Below are 24,850 nucleotides of genomic sequence, written 5' to 3'. Positions count from 1 at the left end.
AAGGGAGGGAGGGAGGGAGAGAAGGAGGGAGGGAGGGAGGGAGGGAGGGAGGAAGGGAGGAAGGAAATTAAACTGGCCTCTCTGCTCCATAAGAGATTCCAGAAGAGTTAATCCAAATTTTGCTAAACTTTTTAGCAGGGTGTTTCTGCCAAGAAGTGCTTACTGTTTGCTGGAGTGTCAGATTATCAACTGCTCATGCTTTATAAGATTAACAGGAACTTTGCACAAAACAGAGCTCCAAAAGGGGTGCCAGCTGTATGTCTGCTTTCCACTGTAACCAGAGGATACTAACTAATTATCAAGGGTTCCCAAATCTGGAGGCTCAACAGATTCACCGGGAAAACTTTAAATATATTGACTCCCAGGAGCCAGCCCACGCCAACAAAACTAGAATCACCACAATGAACCCACACTTTTAAACTCCCCCCAACCCTTCACTAATACATAACTGAAAACCAAAGGGCAAAGGAGGATGGGAGAGGAAAAAAAAAAAATCAATAGGCATTCACTAATATATTTCAAAAGCTCTTACTTGTAAATGGCACAGAATGCTCTCTTGGCTAAACATCATTGTTTCCAGTTCAATCATCACCTCCATTTTCAATAAAACAGCTTACTCCACTTGTCAAAGTTAGTACCTTTAAGGAAACACGGCACTTTGAAAACAGCATTTATTCACCATTAGTTCCAACAACAACCTACATTATCTAGTGCTTTATACTCCCCAAGTGTAGGGCATTTATTATCTTATTAAATCTTCACACCACTCTGTGAGGGATCTCAGGCCAGCTTTATCCCTTCTCCCAGAGTTCAACAGCATGTAAGCGACCAAGCAGCAAAAACCAGCAGAGAAGTATCCATATTACTGGGTTCAAGAGTCCCTCTACACCGAATTTCCTACCAAATCCTATCAGACTTCCCCAATCTGCATGTGCCCTTTCTGCCAGTCCCCTTTTCAGCCCATAAGAAGCATATAATCTGCCATTCATTCAACAAACGGCCACGGAGCCTCCTCTGTGAGCCCAGCACTGTGCCAGATGCAGGGGTGCAACAGGATGGAAAAGCAGAGAAAGGCCCTGATTATATGGACACAAACGTATCTTTGTAGGGCAGTCTTACTGAGTGGAAAATAAGGCTCTTGCCCAGACGCCTGCCATATTTACAGAAAAGGCACTGGTGCTCTGTGTTCTATAACTGGCAGTACGTTCTGCTAATTATCTCATCACCCACTAGTGCATGGGAAATCAAGGTCAATATAAGCACAGGGCATCCTGTTTGGGGATGAATACAGTGGTTTTTATTCAGGATATTAGATAACAACACCCTCAAGACCTTTATCATCATGATCGAGGCTTAGGAATCATTCCTAAGTAAAGTTGACAAAGCCAGAATATTTTAATACCTCAATGAAAACAAGCTTGGAGGTCAACTAAAAAGGCTACTGCCAAATGCATGCAAGTCACCAAACTACCAAATTTGCTCCTGGGAAAAAAGTACTTCAGAATACGGAAAAAACAAATACCAACAAAAAATGCCCAACAATTAGTCTCTCGAAACATGCAAATTATACTATTTGTGAATCACCAAATTAATACTTGAGACTTGGGATGTTTTAATCCAGAAATTTAAAAATTAAAAATTAAAAATATTATATACCTTATTTAACAGAACAAAGAATATTCATATGAGTCACTTCAGTGATAACGAAAACTTACTGAACTAAGAACAGCTGCTAATCCGAGTCGTTTAATCTGTGTGCTAAGTTTGATTTTGGCTATTTTGTTTCTTTTACTATATTGCAGGTAGGATGTTTTTTTGATATCTTATAAATGTTGAGTCAACATAACCAATGTTATTAACAAACATTCTACTAGGCTGAACATCTCCAAATCTCAGAAATAAGGTTTGCAAGCCTCAGTGGATAAGCAGAAGCTCTTAGACACGGAAAGGTGAAGACATGAGCCATCATGATGCTCAGTGCTGAGTAAGGGATTATGGTCTTGTCACTCAGAAGCAAAACCCAGCTCTGTACCCTCATGAACAGCATGAGTCTCCAGTGACAGTGATAACTTAAATCCTGCTTCAAGATAACAGTTTTTATTTAGCACCAAAACACACACAGTTATGGTGAAAGAGCAAAGCCCAAGAAAATACTTTTATAAGATGATTATCTTTTAGAATTACATTACTTGGATACAGTAAATGTTATTAAAACCAAATCCAGTGCATATCAATTACATTCCCACATAGTACAATAAAAATCTATTTATTATAAGGAAAAGAACCCGGACTGACAGATAAATACATTTTAAAGTCTAGAAAGAGGAGGAGCTTCAAGATGGAGGAGTAAGATGTGGAGATCACCTTCCTCCCCACAGATACATCAGAAATACATCTACATGAGGAACAGCTCCTACAGAACACCTACTGAACGCTGGCAGAAGACCTCAGACTTCCCAAAAGGCAAGAAGCTCCCCACGTACCTGGGTAGGGCTAAAGAAAAAAGAATAAACAGACACAGAAGAATTGGGACGGGACCTGCGCCAGTGGGAGGGAGCTGTGAAGGAGGAAAGGTTTCCACACACCAGGAAGCCCCTTCACAGGCGGAGACTGCGGGGGGCGGAGCGGGGAGCTTCGGATCCATGGAGGAGAGCGCAGCCACAGGGGTGCGGAGGGCAAAGCGGAGAGATTCCCGCACAGAGGATGATGCCGACCAGCACTCACCAGCCTGATAGGCTTGTCTGCTCACCCGCCGGGGCGGGCGGGGGCTGGGAGCTGAGGCTCGGGCTTCGGAGGTCAGATCCAAGGGAAAGAACTGGGGTTGGCTGCGTGAACACAGAATGAAGGGGGCTAGCGCGCCACAGCTAGCCGGGAGGGAGTACGGGAAACACTCTGGAACTGGCTAAGAGGCAAGAGACCATTGTTTCGGTGTGCGAAAGGAGAGGGGATTCAGAGCACCGCCTAAACGAGCTCCAGGGACGGGAATGAGCCACAGCTATCAGAGTGGACCCCAGAGACGGGCATGAAACACTAAGGCTGCTGCTGTCGCCACCAAGAAGCCTGTGTGCAAGCACAGGTCACTATCCACACCTCCCCTCCCGGGAGCCTGTGCAGCCCAGCACTGCCAGGGTCCCCTGATCCAGGGACAACTTCCCGGGAGAACGCACGGCGCGCCTCAGGCTGGGGCAACGTCATGCAGGCCTCTGCCGCTGCAGGCCCGCCCCGCAGCCCCCCCCCGCCCCCCCCCCCCGGCCTGAGTGAGCCAGAGCCCCCGAATCAGCTGCTCCTTTAACCCTGTCCTGTCGGAGTGAAGAACAGATGCTCTCAGGCAACCTACACACAGAGGCGGGGCCAAATCCAAAGCTGAACCCCAGGAGCTGTGCGAACAAAGAAGAGAAAGGGAAATCTCTCCCAGGAGCCTAAGGAGCAGAGGATTAAATCTCCACAATCAACTTGATGTACCTGCATCTGTGGAATTCCTGAATAGACAATTAATCACCCCAAATTGAGGCAGTGGACTTTGGGAGCAATGATATATATTTTTTTTCTTTTTCTCTTTTTGTGAGTGTGAATGTGTATGCTTCCGTGTGTGATTTTGTCTGTATAGCTTTGCTTTTACCATTTGTCCTAGGGTTCTGTCTGTGTTTTTCTTTTTTGGGGGGATTTCTTTTTAGGATAGTTTTTAGTGCTTGTTATCATTGGTGGATTTGTGTTTTGGTTTGGTTGCTCTCTTCTTTCTTTCTCTTTTTTTATGACTTTTCAACTTTTTTATTTTTAATAATTATTTTTTATTTTAATAACTTTATCTTATTTTATTTTACCTTTTCTTTCTTTCCCTTCCTTCCTTCCTTCCTTCCTTTTCTTCCTTTCTTTCTTTCTTTTCTCCCTTTTATTCTGAGCCATGTAGATGACAGGGTCTTGCTGCTCTGGCTGGGCGTCATGCCTGTGTCTCTGAAGTAGGAGAGCCGAGTTCACGACACTGGTCCACCAGAGACCTCCCAGCTCCATGTAATATCAAATGGCGAAAATCTCCCAGAGATCGCCATCTCAACACCAGCACCCAGCTTCACTCAACGACCAGCAAGCTACAGTGCTGGACACCCTATGCCAAACAACTAGCAAGACAGGAAAACCAGCCCACCCATTAGCAGAGAGGCTGCCTAAAAACATAAGGTCACAGACACTCTAAAACACACCACCAGACACAGACCTGCCCACCAGAAAGACAAGATCCAGCCTCATCCACCAGAACACAGACACCAGTCCCCTCCACCAGGAAGCATACACAACCCACTGAACCAACCCAAGCCACTGGGGGCAGACACCAAAAACAAGGGGAACTACGAACCTGCAGCCTGCAAAAAGGAGACCCCAAACACAGTAAGTTAAGCAAAATGAGAAAACAGAAAACACACAGCAGATGAAGGAGCAAGGTAAATACCCACCAGACCCAACAAATGAAGAGGAAACAGGCAGTCTACCTGAAAAAGAATTCAGAGTAATGATAGTAAAGATGATCCAAAATCTTGGAAATAGAATGGAGAAAACATAAGAAACGTTTAAAAAGGATCTAGAAAAACTAAAGAGCAAACAAACAATGATGAACGACACAGTAAATGCACTTAACAATTCTCTAGAAGGAATCAATAGCAGAATAACTGAGGCTGGAGAATGGATAAGTGACCTGGAGGATAAATTAGTGGAAATAACTAGCACAGAGCAGAATAAAGAAAAAAGAATGAAAAGAATTGAGGACAGTCTCAGAGACCTCTGGGACAACATTAAACGCACCAAGATTCAAATTATAGGGGTCCCAGAAGAAGAAGGGAAAAAGAAAGGGACTGAGAAAATATTTGAAGACAGTATAGTTGAAAACTTCCCTAATACGGGTAAGGAAATAGTCAATCAAGTCCAGGAAGCACACAGAGTCCCATACAGGGATAAATCCAAGGAGAAACATGCCAAGACACATTAATCGAATTATCAAAAATTAAATACAAAGAAAAATATTAAAAGCAGCAAGGGAAAAACAACAAATAACATACAAGGGAATCCCCATAAGGTTAACAGCTGACCTTTCAGCAGAAACTCTGCAAGCAAGAAGGGAGTGGCAGGACATACTTAAAAGTGATGAAAGGGAAAAACCTACAATCAAGATTACTCCACCCAGCAAAGATCTCATTCATATTTGACGGAGAAATTAAAAGCTTTACAGACAAGCAAAAGCTAAGAGAATTCAGCACCTCCAAACCAGCTTTATAACAAATGCTAAAGGAACTTCTCTAGGCAGGAAACAAGAGAAGGAAAAGACTTACAATAACAAACACAAAACAATTAAGTAAATGGTAATAGGAACATACATATCGATAATTACCTTAAATGTAAATGGATTAAGTGGTCCAACCGAAAGACATAGACTGGCTGAATGGATACAAAAACAACGTCTACAAGAGACCCACTTCAGACCCAGGGACACACACAGACTGAAAGTGAGGGGGTGGAAAAAGATATTCCATGCAAATGGAAATCAAAAGAAAGCTGGAGTAGCAATTCACATATCAGACAAACAGACTTTGTTACAAAGACTATGACAAGAGACAAAGAAGGACACTACATAATGATCAAGGGATCAATCCAAGAAGAAGATATAACAATTGTAAATATTTATGCACCCAACATAGGAGCACCTCAATACATAAGGCAAATGCTAACAGCCATAAAAAGGGGAAATTGACAGTAACGCAAGGCGGAAATCGACAGTAACATAATCATAGTACGGGACTTTAACACCCCACTTTCACGAATGGACAGATCATCCAAAATGAAAATAAATAAGGAAACACAGCTTTAAATGATTCATTAAACAAGATGGACTTAATTGATTTTTATAGGACATTCCAGCCAAAAACAAAAGAATACACTTTCTTCTCAAGTGCTCATGGAACATTCTCCAGGATAGATCATATCTTGGGTCACAAATCAGGCCTTGGTAAATTTAAGAAAACTGAGATCATATCATATGAAGTATCCTTTCCGACCACAACTCTATGACACTAGATATCAATCACAGGAAAAAATCTGTAAAAAATACAAACATATGGAGGCTAAACAATACACTACTTAATAACCAAGAGATCACTGCAGAAACCCAAGAGGAAACCGAAAAATACCTAGAAACAAATGACAATGAAAACACGATGACCCAAAACCTATGGGATGCAGCAAAGGCAGTTCTAAGAGGGAAGTTTATAGCAATAGAATCCTACCTTAAGAAACAAGAAACATCTCAAATAAGCAACCTAACTTTACACCTAAAGCAATTAGAGAAAGAAGGACAAAAAAACCCTAAAGTTAGCAGAAGGAAGAAATCATAAAGATCACATCAGAAATAAATGAAAAAGAAACGAAGGAAACGAGAGCAAACATCAATAAAACTAAAATCTGGTTCTTTAAGAAGATAAACAAAATTGAAAAACCATTAGCCTGACTCACCAAGAAAAAAAGAGAGAAGACTCAAATCAATAGAATTAGAAATGAAAAAGGAGAAGTAACAACTAACCCTGCAGAAATACAAAGGATCATGAGAGATTACTACAAGCAACTATATTCCAATAAAATGGACAGCCTGGATGAAATGGACAAATTCTTAAAAAGTACAACCTTCCGAGACTGAACCAGGAAGAAATAGAAAATATAAACAGACCAATCACAAGCACTGAAATTGAAACCGTGATTAAAAACCTTCCAACAAACAAAAGCCCAGGAACAGATGGCTTCACAGGCATATTCTATCAAACACTGAGAGAAGAGCTAACACCTATCCTTCCCAAACTCTTCCAAAATATAGCAGAGGGAGGAACACTCCCAAACTCATTCTATGAGGCCACCATCAGCCTGATACCAAAACTGGACAAAGATATCACAAAAGAAGACACTACATGCTAATATCAGTGATGAACACAGACACAAAAATCCTCAACAAAATACTAGCAAACAGAATCCAACGGCACATTAAAAGGATCATACACCATGATCAAGTGGGGTTTATCCCAGGAATGCAAGGATTCTTCAATATACACAAATCAATCAATGTGATACAACATATTAACAAATTGAAGAATAAAAACCATATGATCACCTCAGTAAATGCAGAAAAAGCTGTGGACAAAATTCAACACCCCTTTAAGATAAAAACCCTCCAGAAAGTAGGGATAGAGAGAACTTACCTCAACATAATAAAGACCATATATGACAAACCCATAGCCAACATCATCCTCAATGGTGAAAAACTGAAACCATTTCCACTAAGATCAGGAACACGACAAGGTTGCCCACTCTCACCACTCTTATTTGCCATAGTTTTGGAAGTTTTAGTCACAGCAATAAGAGAAGAAAAAGAAATAAAAGGAATCCAAATCGGAAAAGAAGAAGTACAGCTGTCACTGTTTGCAGATGACATGATACTATACATAGAGAATCCTAAAGATGCTACCAGAAAACTACTAGAGCTAATCAATGAATTTGGTGAAGTAGCAGGATACAAAATTAATGCACAGAAATCCCTTGCATTCCTATACACTAATGATGAAAAATCGAAAGTGAAATCAAGAAAACACTCCCATTTACCATTGCAACAAAAAGAATAAAATACGTAGGAATAAACCTACCTAAGGAGACAAGAGACCTGTATGCAGAAAACTACAAGATAGTGATGAAAGAAATTAAAGATGATACAAACAGATGGAGAGATATACCATGTTCTTGGATTGGAAGAATCAACATTGTGAAAATGATTATACTACCCAAAGCAATCTACAGATTCAATGCAATCCCTATCAAACTACAAATGGCATTTTTCACAGAACTAGAACAAAAAATTTCACAATTTGTATGGAAACACAGAAGACCCCGAAGAGCCAAAGCAATCTTGAGAAAGGAAAACAGAGCTGGAGGAATCAGGCTCCCTGACTTCAGACTATAATACAAAGTTACAGTAATCAAGACAGTATGGTACTGGCACAAAAACAGAAATACAGATCAATGGAACAGGATAGAAAGCCCAGAGGTAAACCCACACACATATGGTCAACTTATTTTTGATTAAGGAGGCAAGAATATACAATGGAGAAAAGACAGCCTCTTCAATAACTGGTGCCGGGAAAACTGGACAGCTGCATGTAAAAGAATGAAATTAGAACACTCCCTAACACCATACACAAAAATAAACTCAAAATGGATTAAAGACCTAAATGTAAGGCCAGACACTGTAAAAGTCTTAGAGGAAAACATAGGCAGAACTCTCTATGACATAAATAACAGCAAGATCCTTTTTGACCCACCTCCTAGAGAAATGGAAATAAAAACAAAAATAAACAAATGGGACCTAATGAAACTTAAAAACTTTTGCACAGCAAAGGAAACCATAAACACGACGAAAAGACAATCCTCAAAATGGGAGAAGCTATTTGCAAATGAAGCAACTGACTAAGGATTAATCTCCAAAATCTACAAACAGCTCATGCAGTTCAATAACAACAAAGCAAACAACCCCATCTAAAAATGGGCAGAAGACCTAAATAGATACTTCTCCAAAGAAGATATACAGATTGCCAATAAACACATGAAAGAATGCTCAACATCATTAATCATTAGAGAAATGCAAATCCAAACTACAATGAGATATCACCTCACACCAGTCAGAACGGCCATCATCAAAATATCTTCAAACAATAAATGCTGGAGAGGATGTGGAGAAAAGCGAACCCTCTTGCACTGTTGGTGGGAATGTAAATTGATACAGCCACTATGGAGAACAGTATGGAGGTTCCTTAAAAAACTCAAATAGAACTACCATACCACCCAGCAATCCCACTACTGGGCATATACCCTGAGAAAACCATAATTCAAAAAGAGTCATGTACCACAATGTTCACTGCAGCTCTATTTACAACAGCCAGGACATGGAAGCAACCTAAGTGTCCATTGACAGATGAATGGAAAAAGATGTGGCACATATATACAATGGAATATTACTCAGCCATATAAAGAAACGAAACTGAGTTATTTATAGCGAGGTGGATGGACCTAGAGTCTGTCATACAGAGTGAAGAAAGTCAGAAAGAGAAAAACAAATACCATATGCTAACACATATATATGGAATCTAAAAAAAAAAAAAAGTGGTCATGAAGAACCTAGAGGCAGGATGGGAATAAAGATGCAGAATTACTAGAGAACGGACTTGAGGACACAGGGAGGGGGAAGGGTAAGCTGGGATGAAGTGAGAGAGTGACATGGACATATATACACTACCAAATGTAAAACCGATTGCTAGTGGGAAGCAGCCGCATAGCACAGGGATATCAGCTCAGTGCTTTGTGACCACCTAGACGGGTGGGATAGGGAGGGTGGGAGGGAGACGCAAGAGGGAGGGGATATGGGGATATATGTATATGTAGAGCTGACTCACTTTGTTATAAAGCAGAAACTAACACACCACTGTAAAGCAATTATACTCCAATAAAGATGCTTAAAATTTTTTAAAAATTAAAAAGTCTGGAAGCAAATGCAAAAGCGTAAGCAATTAACACGCTTATCTTGGAAAGTAATGTTTCAGAGGGCAGAAATCATGATTTTTCATTCTGAAAAATCTAAAATAGTGCACTCCTTTCCCCACTTCCAAGAGTAAGTGCCTGTGTCCTACTCTACATAATAAACAAAGCACAGGATTTCCCTTGCAGTCCATTGGTTAAGACTCATCGCTCCCAATGCAGGGGACTGGGGTTCGATCCCTGGTCAGGGAAGATCCCGCAGGCCATGTGGCACAGCCAAAAACATAAATAAAGAAAGAAAAATAAAGCACGTTCCCCCGAGAGCTGACTTCTGATTTTTTTTAGTTCAGATTAAGATTCATTTTTCTATTCTCTGATTTGGCCCAAGTGTCCCAAGGCCAAGCTGTGCCTTGCCCCCAGCATCTCTGACTCTGGAAACCCAGTCAGCTCCTCAGAGCACTGCACGTGACAGTCCTGGGTCTACAGCAGCCGTGGTCATAACAGGCGCCGAGAACCCCAAATCCAGGAGAATTCAATCCATGCCAAACGCTTGCCCTGACCCCTGCATGCTATGCTCTCCAGCGCTTCAATCTCACTCTGGAACTAACAGAGAAGTGTTCCTACTCCCATGACTCTCGAACTGAGGAGCTCATACCCCCAGCGACGGTGAACCAGGGGAATGCAAAATCACAACGTGAAACATCTCCCCGCGGTGTGATGGAAATAACCATAAACACTGTTTCTGTATTAAAATAGTACATGCTTAGGATCAGAGTCAAAAGTCATGTGAATTTTTAAGAAGATGAGGATGACAGCAACAATAACAGTCACGATGTTGAGCACTAACATTTATTGACCACTACGGGCAGGTGCTGCTCTAAGCTCTCTGCGTGCACCAACTCATTTGATTCTCACAACAGCCCTCCAAGGTAGGGATATCATCCCCATCATACAGATGAGGACACTGAGGCTTAGAGAAGCGGAATAAATTGTGCCAGGGCATATAATTTTAGTTTCAGAAGTGGTTTCTAACCCCAGAATCTAGTCAGTTACCGTGACACAGGACAGGAGAGACCCTGCACGGGCCTGGAGGAGCCAGGCTGGCTGGGTAATAAAGTAGATCTGTATTTTGGACAATTGAGCCAGGTATGGAAAGACAAGAGCCTGTGAGACTGTCTTAGTTCCTGGTTCCTGTCCCTTGGGAGGCCCAATGACTGGTACAGAGATATCCCTGTATTCACTTGCTGTAGCGTTTATCACTTCCAAAGCATAACAAAGACAATGGGTACCATGTTGAAGAGGAAAACCGGTATGCAGTGGTCCTTCTTACTATACTCTAGTGGTGTTTGTGTCCAGGTGCCCATCCCTCTCCCATGCAGCCCATGTGTTTCAGAGGGAAGGGATTCCCACCCCCAGCTCTAGGGGCAGATCCTGACTGGTGAGGGCCAGTCAGCCGATATCAGCCTCTGATCACTCTTACTGGTCCATGAGGTAGCAGGTGATTGAGGCTGACGCTAAGAGATTCAGGGAAAGGCCTTTTCCCTCTTGGTTGGGATGGGTTCTCTCCCTCTCACAGGTTTCTTTCCCTCACTAAATGAGGACAAATATGTGTGCTACCCTAGTTGCTGCTGGCAGCCACGAGCTAAACAAAATTGAAAAAAAAATTGGATACACAGGGAAGGGTGGAGCCGAAAGAACAACTATGAGACTGTACCCCACTTGGTTATGAGATAATAGAGCTCCTTACTAAGAGGAAGGACAGCGCCATTGCCAGCAGCATAGATTCTGCAGCCAAACCACCTGGGGTCTGAATCTGACTCTGACACTTACTGGCCATCTTAGCTAGTATAAGTTACTTAACTTCTCTAAGCCTCAAGTTGTAAAATGGGCATAATAATAGTTCCAACCTCATAGGGTTGCTATGAGAATTAAATGAATTTATATATATAAACTCATATATACACAAATACATACATATATCAAGCACTTAGAACAGAGGCTGGCACCTAGTAAACATAAATAAGTGATGGCTGGAATCACCTGAGTCAGGGTGTCTGTAATTTGCTGTGGAAGGTGGCCTGATGGGTATAGGAGAAGGGACAGAACTAGTATAGGAGGACGTCTCTGAGGCATGGAGTGCCAAGCTGGACTCTGGAAAATTTGAGATGAGTGCAAAACATCACATCACTCTAGCTTCTGAAAAGGATGTAAACTCCATTCCATAAAAACTGCAGAGAAAAAACGTCCAATGAAGTTAATAAAGGAAGAAAGCATATTAGAAATACCCAGTTGTGTGATACACAGACAGAGAAAGACCAAAGGAGCTCTTGCCCAAGAAGGTGCCACAACTGCAGAGACATCAGCAGAAAGCCAAAACTGGATCTATGTAAAGAGACACAGAGCAAGGCTTGGCCAGATTCTACGGGAAACCCATTTCAGGCCATCTCTGCATTGAGCCGACAGGCCACGCACAGGGACAGAATGACATCTGGTTTCCCGTCACACATCCACACCTGCTTACCAACACACAGCTTGAAAGTCTAATTTTAGACTCAGCAGCCGTGACAGCATTTTTTTTTCTTTAAAAAAAAATTGTCCATATTTCATCTTCTGGGTGCAGTGGATAGCCCTTACTCTCACATTCCCTGCAAAGGAGGGGAATGGAAATAATAATGGGTCCTTTCTTTCATGTCCCCCCAAGATTCCCCACTCATTTAGAATGTCCACCTAAAATGCCTTTCTAAATCCATGTCAAGACCTAAGAAACAATAAGTTTCCCAGAGCCTAAATCACAGCTGTCATTACATCATCCCCTGCTCAGAAACCTCTGTGGGACTGCTTGTTGCCAGAAGAACAAAACCCATTCTCCATAACCTGGAATCCAAAGCAACCTACAGTTTGAGATTCAGTCCATCCTTTAAAAATGTCCATATTCCTGTGTCACCACTTTGCTCAAGGTGGGGTCACAAACTGGCTGGGCAACTTAGTGACCATCTCTCTTTGGGTAAGTTATTTAACCTTAGCTTCAAAACACCTCAGGTGAAGGATCTAGCTTTGACCTTGACATAATAGGAGTCAATAAATACTGGCCTGCTGTGTCAATCATTAAAAAGAGAGGGTTTTGCAGAGGACAGGAACATAACAAACCAAAGAAAGGAAAAGGTGTAGTTGGTCAAACTTTTTACAGAGGAATCTGGTAATATGTATCAAAATCTAAAATGCACATAACCTTTGAATTGACCCAGAAATCCCACCTGTCCCATCGACATCAAAAGGTCATTGAATAAGTGAGGAAATATGTAATCATAGGGATTTCATCACAGCATTGTTTATAATAGCGAAAAATTCAGAAACAATCTAAATGCCATTAGGATTGGACCAAGAAACTTATGTAAACAGACATTATTATTAGATGATGAAAATTGCTTCTTTTTCCCCTGAATTTAGTGGTTTTTACAAGATACATGCAACATTTTTTCCAAAATCAGAATGACTACTTAAAAAATAATTTTTAAAAACACACAATGGAAAAAGGTCCTGCAGGACACTTTCTTGGATTCTCCAGGACAGTTATTATTTTACAAAGAACAGATGAAGGTTTAGTACTGCTTTTCAGACCAGCCGACAGTCCAGGCAGCTGATAAAATGAGGCTAAAATGAGGTATATGAAAGACTTCTGTGCTTTTTGCATAAAATCAGCCAATTCTGTCCTTTTACCACTTCTACAAAAAAAGAAAAAAAAAGCTCTATTCTTTACCCACAACTTTTATAGTTAATCCTAAACATCTATGTTCTATGTGAAGCTCTTGACAGGAGGGAGACTAAGAAGAAAAAAGCTAGTGGGTGGTTCAGAGCAAGCCCACCTCAGACACTAATAAGACTTGGCATTAATACTCACCCAGTGTGCTGCTGGAGCATTCCAGAATTATCACTATAGGACCAAAATTATGGGGAGCAGAAATGATTTGAACAAGTGATGGGGCTTCAGACGGATTTTAGATTTCTGATTTTTAGTTATTTGGGTTTGAGGGCTTTATTTCCCTTAAAATGACAGGTAAATAAAAATCTCAAACCATATAGAACATAAAAACATACAGTAAATTATCCTCTGAAATCATAGTTCACAGCAATAATCACTATTAACTTGTGGTGCTTGTTATAGTTTGCTTTTGTTTGTAAACCTATTTCAAAGGAATTAATCATTTCTCACCCACTATACTGGCAGAAATAAAAAAGTATGTTAATATTAAGTCCTGGCAATATTGTAGGAAATGAGCTTTCATGTGCTGCTGCTGAGAGTGTAAATTAACTTATTAACATATTGGCGACAGAATCTGTATAAACTTAAAAGATGAATGTCCTGAGAACCAGCCACATAACTTTCTTTTATCGAGGAATAATTCATATACCATGAAATTCACCCCTTTAAGGTATACAGTTCAGTGGTTTTAGTATTTTCAGAGGTGTGCAACCATCAACGCTAGTTCCAGGATATTTTCATCACCCCAAAGAGAAATTCCATACCCAGCAGCAGTTCACTCCCTCTTCTCCTGCCCTCGTTGCCCATGGCAACCACTAATCTACTTTCTGTCCCTACGGATCTGCCTGTTACGGACATTTCAAATCAACTGACTCAAACAATATATGGTCTTTTGCAACTGGCTTCTTTCGCTGGAAACAGTGTGTTCAAGCTTCATCCACATTGTAACGTGAATCATTACTCCATTTCTTTTTATGGCTGAATAATATTCCATTGTATGGATATACCACATTTGGTTATATATTCATCAGATGAAGGACATTTGGCTTGTTTCCACATTCTGCCTATTACAAATAATGGGGCTATGAACATTCCTGCAAATTTTTGTGGATTTTTTTCAATACAATGTAGAATTGCTGGGTCAAGTGGTAACTCTACATTTAACTGTTTGAGGCACTGAAAAACCGTTTTCCACAGCAGCTGCACCATTTACATTCCCACCAGCAGTGTGCGAGGGTTCCAATTTCTCCACATCCTTTCCAACACTTGTTACTGTGTCTCTTTTTTATTACAGCCATCCTAGCAGGTTTGAAGTGGTATCTCAATGTGGTTTTAATTTGCATTTTCCTAAACACTAAAGATGTTGAGCATCTTTTCATGTACTTATTGGTCATCTGTATACCTTTCTGGATAAATATCTACTCAAATACCTTGCCCATTTATTAATTGGGTTGTCTTTTTATTACTGAGTTGTAACAGTCCTTTACATATGCTGGATACTAATAAACCCTTATCAGTTTTACAGTTTGCAAATATTTTCTCCCATTTGTTAGGCTGTCTTTTCACCTTCTTGACAGTGTCCTTTGAAGCACAAAAGTTTTTCATTTTGATGAAGTCAAGTTTACCTATTTTTTTCTTTTGTTGCTTGGGCTTTTGGTGTCATAGCTAAGAAACTACTGCCTAATCCAAGATCACATAGATTTACACCTGTTTTTTCCTAAGAGTTTTATAGTCTTAACGCTTTCATTTAGTTCTTTGATCCATTTTGAGTTAATTTTGTATTTGGTGTGAGATAGAGGTCCATCTTCGTTCTTTTGAATGTGGATATGCAGTTGTGCCAGCACCATTTGTTGAAAAGGATACTCTTTCCTCATGGAATTATCCTGGCACATAGCTCTTTAAAATCTACCTGAAGTGTTCTGTAGCTTAATTGTGGCAATGGTTACACAACTGTATATGTGTGTGTTCGCCAAAACGCATTGAATTGTACACTAAGAAGAATAAATTTTGTATGTAAATAATAACTCAATAAACCTGACAACTAAAAATTCTCCTTTAACATAATACTGTATGTCAACTATATTTCAATAATAAAATCAATTCTCCTTTAGAGAAACATTCACACATAGAATATACAAGGATCGTATGCTTCACAAATATTACAGTACTGCTTATATATATAAGAGTAACTAGAAACCACCTGAACATCTGTCCGAAAGGAAAAGAGCTAAATAGAATATAGTATAATGGTAGGATTGAACACTATGCAGCAGTTCAAAGGAATAAATTAGATTTTACAGACATCAAATGGATAAAGTTTAGAAACATTCTACTAAACGAAAAAGATAAGTGTACAATGATTTACACAAAATGAAAGCATGTATGTAAAAAAGAAAATCAAAACCATACTATACAGGTTCTATGAATATCTGAAGGTATCTCTTAAAGGTCTGGAAGAATACTCAATACACTGATAACACTCACTGCCTCTGGAGAAGGCAAAAAGGCACCAAATTGGATAGGACAGTCAGAAAGGAGTTGAGCTGTCATTTTTCTCCCAAAGGGAAATCTATTTACTGATTACTTGTGTGATTAAAAATTAATAGTATATAATTTATGTGAGTTGTAAACAGAGGTTATAAGTATGGAATCATAGCTTTTTTTTTTTTTTTTTTTTTTTTTTTTTTTTATAGGTCTTTCACCTCCTTGGTTAAGTTTATTCCAAGGTACTTTATTCTTTTTGATGTGATTTTTTTTTTTTTTGTGGTACGCGGGCCTCTCACTGCTGTGGCCTCTCCCGTTGTGGAGCACAGGCTCCGGACGCGCAGGCCCAGCGGCCATGGCTCACGGGCCCAGCCGCTCCGCGGCATGTGGGAATCTTCCCGGACCGGGGCACGAACCCGTTTCCCCTGCATCGGCAGGCGGACTCTCAACCACTGCGCCACCAGGGAAGCCCCTCTGGAATCATAGCTTTTTAATACGCGTGCTCATTTGTGCTTCCCCACACCCAACCTACATGCGCACACACACACACACACACACACACACACACACACACAGGTGATCTTACCAATTTGGATTTTCTATACTTTCCCGGAAGACAGACTCTTCCTTCATGGATGCATATTGTGTCCACGTAAGGCAGTGACTCCTTATAGCCATGTTCCTTTCCTGAGGATTCAACCATGATTCCTCTTCTAACTGGACATTAGGTACCTTTAAAATGTTCACCTGTCCAAAAGACAGAAGATGGTTTTCTGAATTTAGGAGGAACAAGCTACATAAGGACTGTGTCCAGAGTTGCTTTTAGTCTTAGGGAATTAAGAGGACAAGTGATCCTGATATATGGATGATGGCTCACCAATGGCTGTAAGTCCTTGATAATCAAACATACTATGACCTTACTAAATGTTGGTAAGGACATGCAAATGGCCCAGGATTTACACAGCCTGTATAGTCCCTGGCCTGATTTCCCTAACTGCTAAACACTAAGCAAAGTATCAGCCTCCTTCGTGTCTCCTCTAGGGCCTCCATTATGGCCTTCTTAAATTGACAGATTCTAATTGGGCCCACTTATGGGCTCACATGCAGGACAATATCAGATAAAATATTTTCTTCATTTTAAACTCTGCCCAATATCTAGAAATGTATGCTTTCCTAGGTGGAAGAAACATGCAAAGCTACAAAGGCAGAATTGTACAAGTCAGGGTGTTCTTAAATTATTTAAGAATGGAGATACAAGACAAAGTTGAATGCCTTTTTAAATAATAGATGCAAAGCATGTATACAGGGCAAAGGCAGGGTACACACTCTGGGGAAAAAGCCAGCAATAATTTGCTGCACATACTGCAACATATTATTATCTGGAAAATAAAAGAAAGTTCATTTTCAATGTCAAATCAGCCTTCTTTCCACTAAAGAAAGCAACAGAGTCTTAATCCATGATAAGAAAGTGATGGAAGCTGCCATGTTTTCTACATACAGCACAGCAAAGCAATTTGCAAGCTAACCGGCAGGAGCCCCGCTGGGTTTTATATCACAAACAGGATCACTTCCAGGTTGAAAAGACTGAGACATTTTTAAAAGTACGCAGCAAGTCACTCTCCTCTATTTCCTGATGATTCTAAAAGGACTCTTGTCAATAATCCCTCTACAGTTAAAGCAATGGGATTAAAAATTTCACTCACCTTTTTCCAACAATCACCAGCGTGCTCAAGGATTTCAAAGAGAGAAAACAATATGCTATCATGAAGATTTCATCATCAATACCATTACTTTACAGAAACACACACAAAAAGACTTACAGAGGGTGCTGAAAACACTACACTCCCGAAACCATTCTTACTGACAGTAAAATGGAAACTGAAGCTTTTCTCTTCCTTACTGAAGATTACACTTAATATTTACCGTCTGCCCACTTCTGATCATTCTTACCTAAGAGTCATATCTAACCATGGACAGATTAGAAAAGATGGCCACTTCATGCAAAATGTCCAAAGTATCTTTTAAAATAATTGTAGCCCATCTCTATGTACACTAAGAGCCCGCCACAAAAGAGACAAAACAGACAGGAAAAAAACTCGCTCTGGTAGCACCTGTCAAAACTGAGGATGGACAGGAGACAGATTTCTTCCTTTGAAGGGCTCTGAGGTAGGAGAACTGGGGAAGTTCTAACACTCCTTCACATCAGAAAATGCTATCTCTTTCCATGACTATTTGGAAAACACCCAACGTTACACCAAATCTGATTAAATTTTGAAATGAATTTACCTTCCTTAAAATTTCTGGAACCACATTTTGACAGACTGCAATCCTCTTTCTATAGATGATCCCTGTGGACACATCTAGAAACAGAAAATTTTTACACTCAAAAAAGAACTGACGGAAACGTATTCTTGTTTTAATGTCAATAAAACTTTCAATGTCAATCTCAATTTTCTATATGTAGAATTCCCAGAGAAAATATTTAACTCAAAACCCAGCATCTCTGACCACTTTTCTGGGCCAAATCCCTCCAAATATCTGTGAGCAAGGAATAAGGATAAAATAGCTAGCCACTCACACTGCACATTCTAAATTCAAGGACGAAAGAATCGTAAATTGTTCACTGCTCAGGACTATCAATGTCAACACTCCAATGGCCATGGCCAATGAGCCCCCTGCTCAGCTCCAACGAAGAGAATGTTTTAACAAAACAATGGAGAATCTGATTCTGCCACCTTCTGCACCAAACATGTTTTCAAGCACAGGTTTCTGGCTACAAATTTAAACTTTTTTTTTTTTTTTTTAACATCTTTATTGGAGTATAATTGCTTTACAATGGTGTGTTAGTTTCTGCTTTATAACAAACTGAATCAGTTATACGTATACATATGTTCCCATATCTCTTCCATCTTGCGTCTCCCTCCCTCCCACCCTCCCTATCCCACCTCTCCAGGCGGTCACAAAGCACCGAGCTGATCTCCCTGTGCTATGCGGCTGCTTCCCACTAGCTATCTACCTTACATTTGGTAGTGTATATATGTCAGTGCCTCTCTCTCGCTTTGTCACAGCTTACCCTTCCCGCTCCCTATATCCTCAAGTCCATTCTCTAGTAGGTCTGTCTTTATTCCTGTCTTACCCCTAGGTTCTTCATGACATTTTTTTTTCTTAAATTCCATATATATGTGTTAGCATACAGTATTTGTCTTTTTCTTTCTGACTTACTTCCCTCTGTATGACAGACTCTAGGTCTATCCACCTCATTACAAATAGCTCAATTTCGTTTCTTTTTATGGCTGAGTAATATTCCATTGTATATATGTGCCACATCTTCTTTATCCATTCATCCGATGATGAACACTTAAGTTGTTTCCATCTCCGGGCTATTGTAAATAGAGCTGAAATGACCATTTTGGTACATGACTCTTTTTGAATAAACCTCTTATTAATTATATTGGGCATATTCTTCTCTCGTAGGGGAGCAGACCCCCTGTGGCTGGAAGTATTCTGTTTTGGAAAGAAGTTTACAGAATAGCACTAGGGACATAAAAAAAAAAACACAATAAATGTGAGTTGAGAAAAAAAGGAAACCAAATCAGTGAAAAATATAAACTCTGAAGTGTTGTCTTTTGCTCTGTGAATTACTGTGACTCAGCATGTTCCTACAGTTTCTCAAAGCTCTGGCTATAACAGCCCTGAACCTTGGTGCAAACACCCTGAGTGCCCAGAAGTTGTTGGTAGGGTGAGAAATGGGTTCACCTCCTCTGCCCACTGGCATGCCTTTGGCCATCTCATCCAATGTCTGCAGTACACGTAGTGAAAATGGATGAGCCACTCCCAGAGGCAAAGATGCCCCTGTCGGTGGTAGAAATTATAATTAACCACTTAGGAACATGCACATTGTTCTATCATTTGATCTTCTGAACAACATAAAGGCAGGTTGTTATTATTTTCCCATTTAACGGATGAAGAAATAGAGCCTCCAAGAAGTTAGTTCATGTAGATAGTAACAAAATCAGGACCTGAAATCAGACTTTTCTAATGCCATATAAAACCTTTCTCCTACGAGAGCAGGTACCTGAGAAAACGGCTTTTAATCATATTTACAGAGTTATTGGAAGTGCAGGAAATACCCTCGCAAAGACAGTTCTCTCTTCACCAAGCAGAGAGAATGCCTCAGAGTCACAAAATGAACATCTCATTTCTCAGAAGGTTCAAGAGCATGGTAGACTGAGCCTGGGTGTCTCCAAAGGTTTACACATTGATGATGTGCATCATTATAGCTTCCTTCATTGCCAGCTCTCGAGTTCAAACACTGACAGTGAAAACGCTTCTACCGGAGATGTAAATGACAGAGAACAAGAAAGACTCCTACACTCCAGTATAAGGATCAGTAAACATCTTCTGTAAAGCGCCAGATGGTAAATATTAATATTTTAGGTTTTGTGGGCCATACAGTCTCTGTTACCACAACTCTGTTGTTGTGATAAGGAAGTAGGCACAGATAATACATAAACAAATGGGCATAGCTGTGTGCCAATAAAACTTTATTTACAACAACAGGCAACACAAGCATAATTTGTCAAGCCCTACTATAGTCAATACTGAACCGTATTGTTAAGTAGTTTTGATTCCATAATCCAATCATTTTTCAGTCACATCTCATATACATGCTATTAGTCATATCTATTTTGCCATCTATAACATGATATATGAATATATCAAGAGACATAGCCATGTGACCTCATTGTTCTGAGGATTAAGTTAATAAAAGTAAGAGTGCCTGGCACACATTAAGTGTTCAAAAATGTAAACTGCCACAGCTGTCATCAATTCTTAATGTAGAAAGTGACAAGAGCATAAGGCAAGCCTTCTACTGCTGGAAATGCCGGGTGCTCTTTTCTATCAGTCACCTCGAATACAGAACTATACCTCTTAATATACCTGTTTAAAATATAAAAGGCCAGTGCTTCCCTGGTGGCACAGTGGTTGAGAGTCAACCTGCCAATGCAGGGTACACGGGTTTCTGCCCCGGTCTGGGAAGATACCACATGCCGCGGAGCGGCTGGGCCCGTGAGCAATGGCCGCTGAGCCTGCGCATCCGGAGCCTGTGCTCCGCAATGCGAGAGGCCACGGCAGTGAGAGGCCCGCGTATCGCAAAAAAAAAAATATACATATATAACAGGCTACACACACACACAAAGACACACATCTTTACAAAGATCAGTAGCACTTACCTTTTTTTTCCTCCACAATTTTTACAGAGATGACATTTTTATCCATGGGGTTTGGATACTAAATGAAAACACATAAAGAAAAATTACCATTCTTTTTTTTACCAAAGTGAATTACTTCATAGTAACCAGTTATTTGCAGAAACAGTAAATATTATCCAAGCAATCTGTAAGGCCAGTTTTCAATCAAGAGTCTTAATTTTACTAGTTTCGAATAGGTAAGTAGATGCTGTCATCAACTGGACCTGTATGAAATCAGGAGAAACCTTCTTTGGAGTCAACCTAGCTCTGGATGGAGAGGGGGAGGTTAGGTTAAGCTAATTAATAAATAATACTATTAATATTGAACCAGCCTTACATAAATCAAGCGTGTTCTTTGTATGAGGCACTGTGTTGAATGCTTTACTTGCATGATCTTTTTTAAAATCAGCCTCTTTGTTGTGATTGGGTCATGGGATATCATTATCCCATCTTTCAGAAACTAAATGGAAACTAAAAAAAAATCAGAAAGCTTAGGGTCACCCAGCTGGTTAGTGGTAGAGCCACAAAATTAAATCAGGCCTAGTATCAATACATAGTGAATTCCTTCACTATTGTCCTTTACTATTGCCTGGTGGCTGGGTCAGCATCACAGGAGTATAATCACAGAAGGAGTCTATGCCCAGTGCTCAATAGTTCATTTATGTATATATGTGTATGGCTGAGTCACTTTGCTGTACAGAAGAAACTGGCACAGCACTGTAAATCAACTATATTTCAATAAAAAGATACAAAAAAAAAGTTTATTTATTGATTAAATTCCCCTGAAACACAATTTCATGTTAATAAAAAGCTGATAGGGCTTCCCTGGTGGCACAGTGGTTAGGAATCCGCCTGCCAATGTAGGGGACACGGGTTCGAGCCCTCGTCCAGGAAGATCCCACATGCTGCAGAGCAGCTAGGCCCGTGCGCCACAACTACTGAGCCTGCGCTCTAGAGCCCACGCGCCTAGAGCCAGTGCTCCGCGACAAGAGAGGCCACCGCAATGAGAGGCCCGTGCACGGCAATGACGAGTAGCCCCCGCTCACCGCAACTAAAAAGAAAGCCCACGCGCAGCAACGAAGACCCAACGCAGCCAAAAATAAATTAATTAATTAATTAATAAGAAAGGAAAAAAAAAAAAGAATCCACCTGCCAATGCAAGGGACGTGGGTTTGAGCCCTGGTCCGGAAGATCCCACATGCCACGGAGCAACTAAGCCCGTGCACCACAACTACTGAGCCCGCGTGCCCAGAGCCCGAGCTCCGCAACAAGAGAAGCCACTGCAATGAGAAGCCAGCGCGTGCACCGCAACGAAAGTAGCCCCTGCTCGCCACAGCTAGAAAGGTGACGCGCAGCAACGAGGACCCAACACAGCCAAAAATAAATTTATGAAAAAAAAACTGATAATAGCTACCATTTTTGTCCTAGGCAGTTTAATATATTATTTCAGTTTAATTCTCAAAACTATTCCATGAGTTACATTCTGGGTTTTTTTTTTCCCTTTCACTTGTGAGAAATTAAACTTGGATAAACTAAGTCATTTGCTCAAAATCCCCCAGCTAATGAGCATCAAGACTGTAATTTAGTCACAGATACTTTCTTTTGCCTTCAAGGCCTGCCCACCTAACCTACCCTCAAACACCTCAGTCACTCAAACCCTACCCTTTCCACTGCTCAGATGCAAAAAGAGACTCAGACAGTAGAAGTCCTCAAAGCCAGAGGACAAGCAGGCTGCTGACCAGGCCTGCTGAGCGCCTGTCGGGCTCTATTCCCAGAGGTTTACTGCTTCATCATGCGATCTAACATGAAAAGAAAATCACAGGGAAGTCTTATCCAGTAAGGTGCTGAAGGGGAGATGAGAGCAGCGAACAGGCTCGGGGGCGGGGGACAGGGGACAGGGCCCTCCACTTGGTAACCTTGAGCTTTAAGCCTTCTGAACTCAGGAAACGGTCTACAAAACTCAGTGAGCAGGGCTCTTCCCCACCCCCCGGCAGCTCTGTGTCTGCATGCATCAGCTTGTATAAGAGGTTGACTGAGTGACTGATTTTTCAGGGAAAAGGATCCATCATTTTCACACATTGTTAAAGATATCTGTGGTCCCAAAAGACCTGGGATAAGAACACAGACTCTGCAAGACCAGGAATTTTGTATCTCCACCAGCCAGCACAGTGTCTGGCACATAGCAGGCACTCAATGAATATTTGCCGAATGAATGAATGAATGAACAATCTGGAAGATGAACCTTGCTGACCTCTGGGATCAATGTGGAAACTAAACCTTACTCCCTTCGAGGACCAGGGGAACCAATCTATGAACGTAGCATAGATGCCCTTGACATCCTCAACACCACCTCACACCCCATGCCGTAAACTCTGCCAGTCACACTCCCATCCGGGCAACTGCAAGCTTGATAACAAATCAACAACTTGCCTTTTTGTTTGTTTGTTTGTTTGTTTGTGGCTTTTAGGATCTTAGTTCCCCCACCAGGGATCAAACCCAGGCCCCGGCAGTGAAAGCACCAAGTCCTAACCACTGGACTGCCAAGGAATTTCCCAACATGGCTGTTTAAATATTTATGTATTCATTCATTCATGTTTGCTCCAGAAAAAAATGCTCAAAATTACAATGCTTGTTTTCTTGAAGTTTAACCTTCAGTATTTTTTTGAAGATAATGTCCATCACAGGGGGTCAGGTTTAGCTATTCTGTCCCTCAGCAAGGGGGTTTCAGTTACACAACACCCTTGAAGTGAGGGAGATATCTGAGACTCACACAGATGTCCTTAATTTTTATTGTGTGTGTGTGTGTGTGTGTGTGTGTGTATAGAAATCAGAACTTTTATACTAAGGTAAAATGAGAGTATGAGAATATTGCCTCTACTACAGTTCTATTTTACTCATTTTATTATATTCATCAATACATCCTGACTGACTATTACAAATACACTGTAAGTTGTAGGAAGATGACTGAACTAAATTATGAAAGAGGTTGGAAACATAATCACCAGAGAAGGCTAATGATAAAAATTTCCCAAGTTCTGATTACTTCACAAAGTTATCAGTGAAATTCCTAAAGATTATAAACCCAAATGCTTTACTCACGCTTTTATATAACTTTAATATCTGCTTATTAGGGTGAAGGGTATCGATTTAAATAATAGTGAAACTATTCTTCACTTAACAGTTTTCTGACTACCTAGGCACTGTTCCAGGCACTAGGGACAGAGCAATGAAACAAACAAAATTGTAGCCTCTTAGAGAGTTTACATGTTAGTCAGAAAAACAAAAAATAAAATACATAAGGAGAAAATAAATCAGACTAAGGGATAACAGGGGCTTGGGAAATCATGACGAGGAGCCACTGTAAAATATTTAAGGGTCACTCATTAGACATTTCTTGCAAATTACAAAGTAAAATGGAAGTTGTCTCAGCCAAACACAAGAAATCCTAAACTATTCACGCTAGTAAACTCATTTGCAAGATTCAAGGCATTTTCCTATGCAACTACTTTTGGAGTTGAAGAGACGTGAGCCTCAAGTTTCCTTCCATACGAGAATGGAAAAAGAAATCAGAGGTTTATTTACAATAGCTAAATACCATGACATGAAAGGCATATATTTTAACTTTTTTTAAATTAAAGATTTATTGTGCTGAGGCGCCCCCTACCTGGCATTACTCAAAATTTTCTGACACCATCTTGTGGTAACTTGAATATTCATGGTTGAATTCACAAAAATGTACCTGAAGTCAGCTAATAAGGGGTCGAGAGAGGGAAGGCTGCTCAGAGAGGGTCACCACCAGGAATGC

The 24,850-nt window shown here is 40.6% G+C and overlaps 1 protein-coding gene across 2 annotated transcripts in view; it reads right to left on the bottom strand.

Annotated features, from left to right (window-relative positions):
- Nucleotides 1-24,850, bottom strand: part of PRELID2 (PRELI domain containing 2) — an 88,833-nt gene that overhangs the window by 53,441 nt on the left and 10,542 nt on the right. Inside the window, exons 2-4 of one of the 2 annotated variants that reach the window (XM_007462399.1) lie at nucleotides 21,028-21,085; nucleotides 18,080-18,153; nucleotides 16,380-16,597 (exon numbers count right to left, since the gene is read on the bottom strand). In XM_007462399.1, coding sequence (XP_007462461.1) covers nucleotides 16,380-16,597; nucleotides 18,080-18,153; nucleotides 21,028-21,085 — 350 coding nt within the window. The remainder of the gene's footprint in view (nucleotides 1-16,379; nucleotides 16,598-18,079; nucleotides 18,154-21,027; nucleotides 21,086-24,850) is intronic. The other variant, XM_007462400.1, reaches the window with a different exon arrangement.

Source organism: Lipotes vexillifer, unplaced genomic scaffold, assembly GCF_000442215.2.
Source record: "Lipotes vexillifer unplaced genomic scaffold, Lipotes_vexillifer_v1.1 scaffold1068, whole genome shotgun sequence".
NCBI lineage: Eukaryota > Metazoa > Chordata > Mammalia > Artiodactyla > Lipotidae > Lipotes > Lipotes vexillifer.
The sequence above is the reverse complement of the archived record's forward strand: the minus strand, read 5'-3'. Positions and strand labels throughout refer to the sequence as shown.